This window comes from Peromyscus californicus, unplaced genomic scaffold (assembly GCF_007827085.1).
Source record: "Peromyscus californicus insignis strain IS unplaced genomic scaffold, ASM782708v3 Scaffold_3__1_contigs__length_106647218, whole genome shotgun sequence".
NCBI lineage: Eukaryota > Metazoa > Chordata > Mammalia > Rodentia > Cricetidae > Peromyscus > Peromyscus californicus.
The window spans coordinates 3,899,492-3,912,249 of NW_026294551.1; the positions used below are offsets into that span (position 1 = coordinate 3,899,492).

The following is a 12,758-nucleotide window of genomic DNA, read 5'->3' on the forward strand; positions in this document are numbered from 1 at the left end:
GATCCATCTCCCTGGCCCCTCAATCCTACTTTTTTTTTTTTTTTTTTTTTTTTTTTTGGTTTTTCGAGACAGGGTTTCTCTGTGTAGCTTTGCGCCTTTCCTGGGACTCACTTGGTAGCCCAGGCTGGCCTCGAACTCACAGAGATCCGCCGGCCTCTGCCTCCCGAGTGCTGGGATTAAAGGCGTGCGCCACCACCGCCCGGCCTCAATCCTACTTTTAAAAAGTCAGCTTCAGGCATCACTTGATGGACGACACAACTCTATTTTAGGTTAGCAACAGTCAAAAGATGACTTTGGATTTGTCAAGGTGCTAAAAATAACCGCCCTGTCTAACATTGTCTGAGTTGTCTGTCTCTGAGCAAAAACTACTTTTCCATTCTTTTCATGTTTCCCAGCATTCCCTGGCTCAGATCCGCACCACACATTATAGCGGGAAATTATGCTTTTTCTTTTTTTATTTTTAACTATGTGTGTGTTGAGTTCAGGTGTCCTTGGTGGCCGGAGGCACCCAATGCTGGTGAAGCTGGAGTTACAGGCAGGTGTGGGCCACCCAGCCTGGGTGCTGGGAATCGAACTCTAGTCCTTTGCAAGAGCAACAAGCACTCTCAAGTGCTAAACCACCTCTCCAGCCTCCTTTACTCCTGTCCCCCACCCCACCCCAACCCAGGTTTGAGACAGGGTCTGCTCAGGTAGTCTAGGCTGGCCTGGGATTCAGCACAGACCAAACTGACCTCAGCCTCTCAGCTGTTGGCATGAGAGGTGTGTGCCACTACACCTGGGTATCATGGCTCTTTAATTCTGTCATCCTCCTCAAGTTTTGTCCCTCTGTCTTTATGGCCAACATCTGAGGGCAAGGGTGATGATATCCCCTGTGCAAAGCAGGTTCTCTGGCCAGCAGGCAGGGACTGGCCACCGTGGTCTTTCCTAGGACACGGAAGTGCTTTGGCATAAGTCCTTCCACGCAGCATCTCTGGGCAAAGGTGACTCTGTAACGCTTACTGGCCCCTGGGCTCACTTCTAGCTCCCGATACTGTTCTAAAATCTGGCCAGTTTTATCCTCTTTTGTCCACCGTAACCACACCCTAGACTCCCTCTAACAACTAGCCAAGGATGCTTGAAATTCTAAGGCCTCCAAGCACTCCAAGCACATGAAAGGGGGCCAAGGGGAGTGATGTTGGCCCCAGAGTCACTTTACCCTTGTGGAAAGAGAAGTGAAGAACTTGGAGCCAGACCTGAGGAAAAGGTTGGGTCGGAGGTCGTGCGGGGTGGGGGGGCGGACTGGTGGGTGGCCTTCAGGGACAAGGCCCGAGTTCCACCCAGAGTCAGGGCCCATCAGGCAAAATACATCGCACAGCCGGCCTTTTGGGGAACCGGGGCTGCGTGGGTGCGGCCCCAGCGGGCAGTCAGGTACGCAGCGCGCGTGGCCCTGCGGCGCAGCGTGCCAGGTGGTGCGGGAAGCCCACAGCCGTGCCAGGCTGGGCACAACAAAAGCCGGGGTTCTGGGGAGGGCTGGGCGGCGCGGGAGGAGGGCTGCTGGGAGCGCCCGGCCTGCACTGGCCGCCAGCCACCGAGAGGAGGAGCAGAGGATCCTCGGAGCGCAATAAAACGGCGGCTCGGCCCGAGCCCGCAGCAAACACAGCCATAGAAGGCAGCGGAGGAGCCGAGCCGGGCTGCGCTCGCTCGCCGCCCCCCAGCCTCTTTCTTCTCCGCCGGGTGCACTGCTCCGCGCCCTCTCCTCGCCGCTTCCCCCTTAGACAAAGAGGACAGAAAGTTTGTGCGGGGGAGCGGGCCAGGTGAGGAGGGGCGTGCCCGGCCCCCCAGCCCGCGCCACAGCAGCCGGACACAGGCCCCCAGCGCGCCATGGGCGCCGCGGCCCGCAGCCTTCGGCTGCCGCTCGGCCTCCTGCTGCTGGCCACGCTGCTGCGCCCGGCCGACGCCTGCAGCTGCTCCCCGGTGCACCCGCAACAGGCGTTTTGCAATGCAGACGTAGGTAAGCAGCTGTACCCGGTTCGCGCGGCCCACCTCCCTGACGGTGCAGCTGGCTAGGGCTCCCTCTGCCATCCTGCAACTGAACGCCCCAAGCGCACTTTCTCCCTCCTCCGTCCCCCGTGTCTCTTTCTTCCCCTCTCTGAGCTGGGAGATGCTTGGCGACCTCAAAATTCCACCGAAATTCCGCAGCAGCTCCGGCCCCAGGAAAGGGAGCCAGGGAACGCTTGGATGTTGGCAGGCGGCCTCCCTGGGATGCCAGTGCTGGGGGCGGGGAGTAGGGGACACACGCGGGGTGCGATGGCTAAAGGATTGGAAACCCCGGGAAGAAACTTCCACAGGTGAGGGGGTGGCTGTGTGAGGAGGGCTTCTCTGCAACCATTTGGGAGTTTTTGCGTTTAGCCGGGCAGAATGGAAGCCCCCTGTGCAGATCCCATGAGCTCAGAGGGACCGAGGGAGGTTGCTAGAGTCCACTTCCCTGCTGCGTGGCCCCTGGAAGGCTCCACCAACAGGGCCAGGCGGGGTCCAGAGCCTGAGTATCTGCTGCGGTCGACTTTTTTTTCAGAACGTACACACACACACACACACACACACACACACACACACACACACGGGGGGGGGGGCGACTTGGTGACTATGGGGGTCACAGGATTGTAAGGCTGCTTAGGTTGCCCAGCATGTATGTTACCCTCAGGACTCCTTGACCCAAAGGGTGTATACTAGCGAGCCAGGTAGGAGGAACATAGTTATATGGTCTGGAAAAGCTGGTAAAAGTGGAAGGCTTCACTTGGAGTTGACCTGAAGGCCTCTCCAACACTGGGCAGACTCGCGGATATCCAGCAGGTGAGGTTCTGGTTCCCGTGCCACCTTCCCTGTGGTTTTGGCTTATATGTCCCATCTATCTTGAGTATCCTGTGTACCTCTCACACCCAGACGGAAGCCACGGTGCCTGTTTCTCCAGGTATCAGAAATGCCCTCTTGATAACCCCTTTGTGTGGCTCCTTGCCTCACCCTGGTTAGCTCTTTGGAGAGTTTTTAGGTGATCCTATCTGTGGGGCTACCTAACTCAGCCTACCTGGGCATGGGGCATGGTGTGTGGAGTGGTTTGCAAATACTTATTTGTCCAATTTAGCTTTGATGATCAGCAAAATGGGGGGTTGAAGAAATGGCCCCCTCCAATGAGGGAATCACTAGTGTTTTTCCTCAGGACCATCCTTTGGGAGTACAGGCATGTAAGGCCCCTTTGTAGAGACCTCACTTCTGACCAACAAATTGTAGGGAACTCACAGAAAAGCAGCACACAGGACTCAGAGGCCTGGTTCACAGGGGCCGGGTGGGAAAGAACTGGCTTGGGATGCCCACAGTGCTGGCTGCAGGTAGGGGGATGCTTTGCCAGGGCAAGGCAGCACCAGGCTGGGAGCTGTGCTAGCCTGGTCTGGATCAGAGGTCTGAGGCTCTTGTCAGTGCCTAGAGGCCCCTTCCTGCTTGTCCATTGCTCTCCTCGGCCTAGATCCCCAGCATTGGTGTCCAAAGCGTTGCATCTAAATCACCATGAGGCCAGGACTTTGAGCTCATCCCAGCACAGAGGCCTAATCCCACAGCAAAGCTGTGTCTCCTGTGGCCGCTGTGACAGATGACCACAAATGGGTGCCCCAAAGCAATGGAACTGACTGTCTCATGGTCCAGGAGTTCCAAAGCCTAAAATCCAGATGCTGGCAGGGCTGACTCCTTTTTGGGGTCTGAGGGAGGGCCTGGTCCAGGCCTCCCTCCCAGTGTGGAGGCGGGCACTCCTGGTACTCCTCAGTGTTCTTGGGGATGGTGGTGGATGAATCCGTCCACCTCTGTTCTACATACAGCTGTGCCTCTTATAAAGCCATTGGATTCAGTGTCTACTTGAACCCTTCCTGACGTGATTGCGTCAGCAGAGACGTCCCAATAGGGTTATATTCACGGGTTCTGGCTGGCCATGAACTTGTGGGAGGGGTAGTGTCAGCTCAGCACGGTCAGGATGTTCTGTGTGAGCCCTCCCCGCCCCTCCAGGATTGACCAGCTTGGACTGAAAAGTGGCTGACACCCTCGGGTGGGGAGCTGCAATGAACCGTCAGTACTGGCCTGTTACAGGGCTCTGTTCTCCTGGAAGTGGTACAGATGTGTGACCTGCTCAGAGGGGCGACCTGGTCTGGCCGGGGTCAGAACTGCCCAATGCTCTCTCTTGAGTTCCCAAGCTGATCCGGGAGGCCTGGCCCAGACTGGAGCTGCCCCAGTTTTCAGAGTACCTCAGATTCTGTGCGCCCAGAACCATGACCCAGAAGCCTTGGAAAGGGTGCACATCGGGGGTTAATAAAGGCTAGCTTTTCCTGTGGCTGCTGCACGCACACAGCTTTGCTGACTGGCTCAGCATCTGCCTGGGAATGGATTCCTGGGAGGGCTCTCTCTGCCAGTGGCAGGTCTGGAGCTCTGGTGGGCAAAGAAAATTGCGGCAGGGCGGGGGGGGGGGGGCTCACTCTTGAAAGGCCCCGGTTTCTGTGCTTTCCAGTCAGGACACATAGGAGACATGTGTCTGCATCCTGCTCAGGCACGCCGCTGCTCTGATTCCCTCACCTAATGCAGTCTTTCACCGCCTGCCGCAAGCTGTGGAACGTGGAGTGACTGAATCCGCTGAGCTACTTGGCAGACTCCAGCTACTTTGACTGCTTTCTGGAATCATGGGTATTCAGGAATGGGGGTGGGGGAACACCCACCCCCTTCTGCGCAGGTAGTGAGGCCTGAAGCCATAGTCAAGACCCAAAGGGCCAGGTATGGGTCCCGGGGTGGTGGTGGTGGGGCATACTGGCTTTTTATGGGGCCTGTTTGTGTTTGTGTATGTGGTGATGGAGACCAGAGAGGTAGGAGTGGCCACTCCAGAAAGCACGAAGCACATGCACTCGGGGATGACTCTGTCTTTGTTGACTCGTGTAAAAAGCAAAGCAAGGCACCCAGCCCGTGTGAGCTTTGCAGGACTTAGGCGGATGGTGGCTCTCTGAAGAAACCGCTGGCGGCAGGTGCAGGCTCTTCCTGGGTCCCCAGGCATGTGGTTTCATACTGGGCTTGTCTGTTCCAATGAACAAGTCCAGAGTGGCTGGTTCTGCCTTACAGGGATGTAAGGGAGAACTGAGCCCCTAGCAAGGGAAAAACCTAGCACCAGGACCGGGAACAGTAGAGGTGGGTTTAAAGGATCGGAGGCACCCGCAGACCCTTGCCGATTGCCAGCAGATGGCCAGGGGAAGGTGTGAAGTAAGTCAGACTTTGTGCAGTTCATGAAAATGATTAACTTAAGTGATAAAGTTGCCAAATTCAGGGGTAAGCACATAGCAACTTGAAATGGATTTGCAAGTTACAAAGGTAAGAATTCCGGTGGCCACTGAGCGGGGGCTGTGGGAACACTGACTGGCACCCGGGATGGATGTCTTCTGCTGGGGAGCGTCAGGAATCTGAGTCGCTGGCAGCTCCCAGGGCTGGAGCTGTAGAGGAATGAAATGCCAATAAAATAAGGAGGTGTGGACCCTCCCACACCACATAGCCGAGCTCAGTGCCAGCCTGGGACCTGCCCAGGCCTCTGAAATTCACATCTCCTGGTGTGGTGGTCAAGTTCCCCAGCACTGGCCTGCAGGGGGCCTAGGTCTCAGCCTTCTTCCACCTCACCTTCATTTGGACCTCCAGGTGGCTTTGAGCAAGAAACTTGAGATGGGACTTTAGGTCAGAGGAGCCGCTGCCTGGATCTGGTGCCCCGGGGATCTTAGACTAGTGCCTAAAGCTGTGGACCGCTTGTATTGGAACACATTTGAGAGATGTGTTTCAGGGCCCCGGGAATCTCAAGGGATGAGACAGGGGAGAAAAGGAAACAGCAAAGGAAGAAACAAAAGGGAGGAGGGAGGTACAGGCAATCTGGCAAAAGGAGGAGGGTCATGCGGGAGCCCTTCCCCAGCCCGGGAGCTAGGCGCTCGCACACACACACACACACACACACACACACACACACACACACACACACACGCCCGGGACCAGGCAGCCCATGGCTAGGATAGTATTTCTCCAGAGGGAGGAAGTGTAGGGACACAGACTGGGAAAGAAGGCTCCAGGCATGCCTGAGCGCACCTTGATGGTGTCAAGAGTGAGCATCGTTGGTGGATGGGCTGGACTGAGGGGAGAGAACTGTAGGTGCACAGTGGCTGAGGAAGAGGCAAGAAGTGGCTGGTGCAGACTGGGGTCAAGTGTTGTCACTCTGACGGGTCACATGGTCACATGGTGCATTCTGTCCCACAGCGGACCCACAGCAAGTCCCTGAGGACACTCAGACTGTAGATTGGTGGCCGGAATCATCAACACCTGGAGCCTTGAGACCTGGGTGTGGTCATTGGGATTTTTAAGACTGTCCAGCAATTCTGCTGGTGTTCTGTCCATGATGGTGCGGAGCAGTGGGGTCCCCAAGACGATGTGACAGCAGCAGAGGCTAGAGATGGACTGATGAGCACCGTGTTTATTCAGATACAGTGTTTAATGGCTACGTATCCGATGAGAGTGCTCGGCCAGGATCTTGGTTTGGTTGCTGGGTCTGCACAAGAACGGTGGAGCCTGTGAGTGTCCCCAGGTGTGGCGAGGGGAACCCAGCAGATGAGATAGATGCCTAAGACGCCAGGAGGAGAGGTGGTCAAGGAACTGGAGAGAAGGCAGATTTCTAGAGCAAGCATGACCATGACGCACAGTGTGTCAGGAGTCTGCAGTCCTGAACCTCTTGGAACACATTCAACTGAACACCTCCACCCCAGCCTGGGCTGGCTGGGGTCCATACAGCCTGCTGTCCCAGCCTGGTGGCTGGGTCTCTGTCATTGCTCTCATGTGCAGGGGTGGAAGGGAGTGGTATGGGTACGCCCACACAGTGAGCTGCTCCCTGGTGGGCTGTGTCAGATGAGCATGTTAAAGCTTTGGGGTCCCTGAGAAGGCATTTTGAGAAAATATTCTACCCTACAAATTGAGGGGTAGCTTTTTTTGAGACAGGGTTTCTCTGTGCAGCCTGGACTGTCCTGGAACTCAACTCTGCAGATCAGGCTGGCTTCGAAGTCAGAGATCCACCTGCCTCTGTCTCCCGAGTGCTGGGACCAAAGCGTGTGCCACCTGTGAGGGGTAACTTTATGAAGAGAGGTCTGTATATGTGGATGTCTTGGAGAAGGAGCACTTTCTTGGTCAACCGCAGCTGCTTTTCTGCTTAAATCTTGATCGGGCCGGGCGGTGGTGGCGCACGCCTTTAATCCCAGCACTCGGGAGGCAGAGCCAGGCGGATCTCTGTGAGTTCGAGGCCAGCCTGGGCTACCAAGTGAGTTCCAGGACAGGCGCAAAGCTACACAGAGAAACCCTGTCTTGAAAAAACCAAAAAAAAAAAAAAAAAAAAAAAATCTTGATCGGAGCTGGCCAGTACTCCTGGGTTGGGAGGATGAACTCAATCCAGTATATGGAGGGCATGGTGTGGCTGTGTAGCTTAGACACCCGTGGGCTCAGTGTGGCTGTGTGGCTTAGACACCCATGGGCCAGTGTGACTGTGTGGCTTAGACACCCATGGGCCCAGTGTGACTGTGTGGCTTAGACACCCATGGGCCCAGTGTGGCTGTGTGGCTTAGACACCCATGGGCCCAGTGTGGCTGTGTGGCTTAGACACCCATGGGCCCAGTGTGGCTGTGTGGCTTAGACACCCATGGGCCCAGTGTGGCTGTGTGGCTTAGACACCCATGGGCCCAGTGTGGCTGTGTGGCTTAGACACCCATGGGCCCAGTGTGGCTGTGTGGCTTAGACACCCATGGGCCCAGTGTGGTTGTGTGGCTTAGACACCCATGGGCCCAGTGTGGCTGTGTGGCTTAGACACCCATGGGCCCAGTGTGGCTGTGTGGCTTAGACACCTGCTTCTTTTGTGGTTTACTCTTCTAAGCATGCATGACTGCACAGCTGCATTTGGGCAGCTGACTATACACAAGGTTCTGTGGCAGGTGCTCCCGGGAATTTTCAAAGAGTGAGTCAGCCACAACTCCGGTCTGGAGGAGAGTGAAGGCTGGAATATAGCACCTGAGTGACCTTGCTCATTGCATAGGGCCCTGACAGGAATCTGTTGGATTGAGGGATTATAATAGAGCCCTGGACAATCCTGTGGTGTGGATCTTATCAGGCCAGATAACCCTATAGGTCAAGGGACCTGCATCAGAGACAGGACTGCCTGAGAAGGTTAAGGGAGCAAAAAGCTAGTGTGGTTGAGCTGACTGAGAAAATGAGTGACATGGGAAAAGGTTATTGAGCCTATGTGGAGCTGCAGGGCCTGGGGGAGTCAGTGGGACCTAGGGAGACTTTGTTAAACACTTCCGGGAGGCAGGAGCCCTGTAGGGACAGTCTAGTGAGCCAGGGGGCAGTGCCAACACCTGAACCAGGGGTAACTCGATGGATGAAAGGGGCCTTGCAAATGAACACCCACACCCTGGAGTGGGCAGGCAGGTGTTTCCTAGCCTGGCTAGATGGTCAGGCGGACAGGACTTTGTGAGTTCTGTTGGGCTGTGGGCCTGGGTGAGGAAGTGCCCAGTCAGCTCTTTAGCAGACTGTGGAAAATGTAGGGGGAAGGGGGCTGTGGAGAGAACAGGAAATGGGGGAGGAGCCAGTAAGGGCGGGGCGCCTGCATTTACAGCAAAATGTGGCCGGAGGCTGGCTCTGCTCAGAGTGATGGCCAGAGACCAGCTGCATGACCTTGACTTGAGTCCCTGCCTCCAGTCCCATCTCTCACTGGCGTCTCTCTTAGGTTGTGGGTGAAGGAAGGAGGACAGAGGCTACTTGTGGTGGCAGCCGGGCCATTAACTTCTGTGCCAGACACTGAGCCAGACTGGCCTCTCAGTCCTCATTAGCCCTCAGCCGACACCAAGGGCTGAGCTGCAGGTGTCACACGGTGGAGAGAGCAAAGGAGAAACCTGATGTCCTGCTGCCTCCAGAGGGGAGCAGGGGGCAGCCAGGGTCCTGGAAGGGAAGACAGGGTGACAGTGACAGTGACAGCAGCTGTCGGGGCAGCAGCATGTGCTGGAAGAACCTTAGCCCTGCTTCCTGCTGTTCATCCGCCATTCTCTTTGCCCCCCCCCCCATTTTGCATATAATAAAATCCGAGGCCCAGGGCTGGCAAAACGGCTCAGTGATATGGGACCTTGCCACACAAACCTGGCAACCTGAGTTCGAGCCCCAGGATCCATGTGAAGGTGGAAGGAGTGAACTAACTCTGTAAAGTTGTCCTCTGACCTCTACATGTGTACCCACATGCAGTCAGGCACACACAGTAATACAGATAAAAAAAGAAAAAGGCGAAATCCCCAGGACCCAGTCTGATAAAGGAGGGGCTCATGGCCCTGTGGGTAGGAGATGGGTGGGTAGGAAGAAGTTCGAGGAGTGTTTCTAGCTTGGTGCTAATTTGTACCTACACTGACTTGGAGTGGTCCCTGGGAGCAGCTTGGGGTTCCCTGAATGATACGTGGTGCCATGAAGGAGAGATGGAGTGTGAGGTTTGCCTGCTTGCTTGTTGGCAGAGAATTGAATGTGAGCTCAGTTGTTTGCTGTGGGACAGATTCATATCTCTGATCCAGAAACAGATCTGGAGTGGGTCAGTTCTATAAGCCCAGGTGCAGCCTATGTATTGAACATGGTCATTCAATTCTTTCCCAGTGTGGTACCTGGGTTTAACATGCACATGCTCAGGGACCCATTTTAGCAACTGTATGGAGTGGACACCCAGGTCAAAAACCCAAAGAGTTCTGTCACCTGACCTGGACCAGCACGTCATTCATTCTTTAGTGATAGGGTCCTAAGTGGGAGGAACAGGAGACAAGAGGATAAGAATGCAGAGTGGGGTTGGGAGGTCTGGCACAAGCTATGTCTTATGCCAAGCAAGTTTATTATGAAGTGGAGAGTCTTAGATACTACTTGTGGGTGTTTTTTGGAATGGGACAGAGTCAGTGGAAAGCTATCATACAATGAGACATAGCAAGAAGTTAATCAAACAATGTTGCACAAGGGGAACACATGACATGATTGACAGAGTATACAGCAGCCTTGGGACAGTCCAGTCTCAGGATGGGAAGAGTTGGGTTCTCAGGATCTGAAGTAGAGCTCCCCCAGGGCCCTGGCCCCAGGCCCTCACTGGCTCTGCCAAGCATATTCCTGGTTTTAGACAGGGAACTAACTGTGTTCCTTCTCCATACAGCGGGGCCTCAGGGAAAGCCTTGGATCAGCCCAGTCCTCAATAGCCACCACCCAGCCTGAGGCTGGGACTCCACCATCAGACAAGTGGGTATCCGGCGTCTACCCTTGTTTTGGGGGGCAGCTACTGAATTGATAAATTTGCTGACAATGCCCTGACTTTTTTTCGTGTGTGTGTATGTGTGTTTGTGTGTGTGTGTGTGTGTGTGTGTACTACAGTCAGAGGACAGCTTTCAAGAGATTGAGCTCTCCTCCTTCCACCATGGATTGGATTATAGGCATTGACTTGAGATGATGGTATTTATCTCTGACAAGGGCTCTGCTTGTCAGCATTATTCATTATTGAGGTATAATTCATGCACCATACAGATCACCCCATTAAAATGTACAATTCAGGAGAGCTGGAGAGATGGCTCAGGGGTTAAGAGTGCATACTGCTCTTCCAGAGGATCTGAGTTTGGTTCCAGCATCCATGGCAGGTAACTCATAACTACCTGTAACTCTAGCTCTAGGGGATCCTATGCCCTCTTCTGGCTTCTGTGGGTCCTGCACTCACATGCACATATACACATACATACACATAATAAGTATTTAAAGCATGTGATTTACTGTTTTTTAGTGGATCCCAAAACCCTTCCAAGATGACCTCTGTCTAGTTCACAGCACCCAGAGCACAGGTAACCTCATCTGAGGCTTCCAGGGTAGCCTCAGGTTGTGCCTTTTCCCAGAGGAACTGGTCCTTCCCTGTGTATGAGAGACACACCACACCAGGACATGTTGCCATCTCATTGGTGTGACTCAGTCCCACAGAAGGCAGCTGACATCCTGATACTTTCCTGGCCCCTTTTCTGTGGTTGACAAAATTATTCCCATTGCTGGACAGACTGCCCATTGTAAACAAAGTTTTGTGGAGGCTGGGCATTGTCTGTGGCCGTATTGTACGACAGCAGTGGGGGTTGAGTGAGTGTGGCAGAAGTTGTTCAGACCCTCACAGCCTGAGTCCTCAACACTCCGGCCTTGGCCTCAGCAACACAGGTGGTGCCCGTTTCTGGTTTGTGTGGTATGGTAGCTTTCATTTGGTTCCCTGCTCTGTAGTTTCCAGAAGCAAGCAGGAAGACTTGAGAAAGGATGCCTGTGGGGCCATTTAAGCTGACCCTGAAGCTGCATTAAGTCCCCCCAAACCTGCCCTGAGCTCCTAGGGGAGGGTCTCATGGGTTCTGGGGGAGGCTTTGTGGCAAAATCCTGGTTCTCTGTGCAGATTTTCTGTGGGTATAGAGCCCCAGAGGTCTTGTCAGTGTGTCTTGAGGGTCAGCATGTGACTTGAGACATTATTTGCCCCCTTTCCAACCTGTGGTTGTGGGTGGCTCTGGCTTTCCTGGCACCCTGTTGGAGTTTAACCACCTTCTGTAGGCACAGCAGAGCTTATTGTGGCAGAGGCAGCCTTTGCCAGGCATCTCTGGTTATAACAGAGACCTGGTTAGGACACTGGCCGGCTGGTTCTTAACCAAGGAAGAAGAGGTGTCTGGAGAGGCCCAGGCTTCAGAGCCGCAAGGTCTGGTTGAGTCCCTACTCTGTGCCTCTCAGGCTGCTTCCTGTTCCACAGCAACAGGCTGGTGCCTGCCTAACAAACCCTGCCGGTAAAGGTGTTGATGAATCAAGTTCTGAAAGGCAAAGAAAAGATGTCCTGATGGGCCTCCACAGGTGTCAGTCCCCTGCCTCCCTCCAGGAGTCTCCACTCGTGGGAAACCTGTGGCCTGCCCAGGAGTTATGGGGACAAAGGTGCCGGAAGAGGCCATCTCCCCATCATCCTGTGGATGGGAGCACACAGTGACTCCTTTTCCTTTGGGGACACTTGAACCCAGCTTGGCTTCTCCACCCTCGGAAGACAGAGCAGGAAGGTCTGCGACTTGTCTAAGGTCACCAGTGCAGTGACAGGGCCCAGGAGTCCCTGGAGACTCAACAGGAGTGGGCTCCGGCTTTGGATACGAGGGTGCTACTCCTTGTGGGGCAGGAGGCTGGGTGTCCTTGTGGAGGCTTGGTGTCAAAGATGTTGTGTCTCAATGCATGCCTTCTGGAGTCTCCCATGGGCGTGCTGGCAGAGCAATCAGGATTTTAAAAATAAGCCTGTATCCAGGAATTTTTTTTTCTGAGAGAATCGGTAACAGACACCAGTCAGTAAGCATTTGGTCACAAGCTTGTGCAGTCTTGCTTGTGTTGGGGAAAGGCTAGAAGCACCCGGATATACAGTACCTGGGGTCATGGGTAAGTACAGTGTCAGGCGCTCTGTGGGTAACAAATGATGCCAGTCCTTCTCTTGCTGTGTGGTGTGGGGTGAAGTCGGGACCTCCTACATGAGACCACTCTTAACACTGAGTGCCGTCCCTCCCCCAGTCTGGCATGGATATTTTAAATTAAAATGTAAAAGTGAGGACATATGAGGGAATCAGACTCCTGTTTGCAAGTGCATTTTTTTTTCATTTTCCTAAAATGGACTTGAATTATACGTGGTTTTTTCCAGTTAGTAC

The 12,758-nt window shown here is 54.4% G+C and overlaps 1 protein-coding gene across 1 annotated transcript in view; it reads left to right on the forward strand.

The window, feature by feature from the left end:
• The first annotated feature begins 1,470 nt into the window (after positions 1-1,470).
• The window catches only part of Timp2 (TIMP metallopeptidase inhibitor 2), a 49,715-nt gene continuing 38,427 nt past the window's right edge, over positions 1,471-12,758 (forward strand). The window contains exon 1 of the mRNA XM_052756613.1: positions 1,471-1,990. Coding sequence (XP_052612573.1) covers positions 1,861-1,990 — 130 coding nt within the window. The 5' untranslated portion in view covers positions 1,471-1,860. The remainder of the gene's footprint in view (positions 1,991-12,758) is intronic.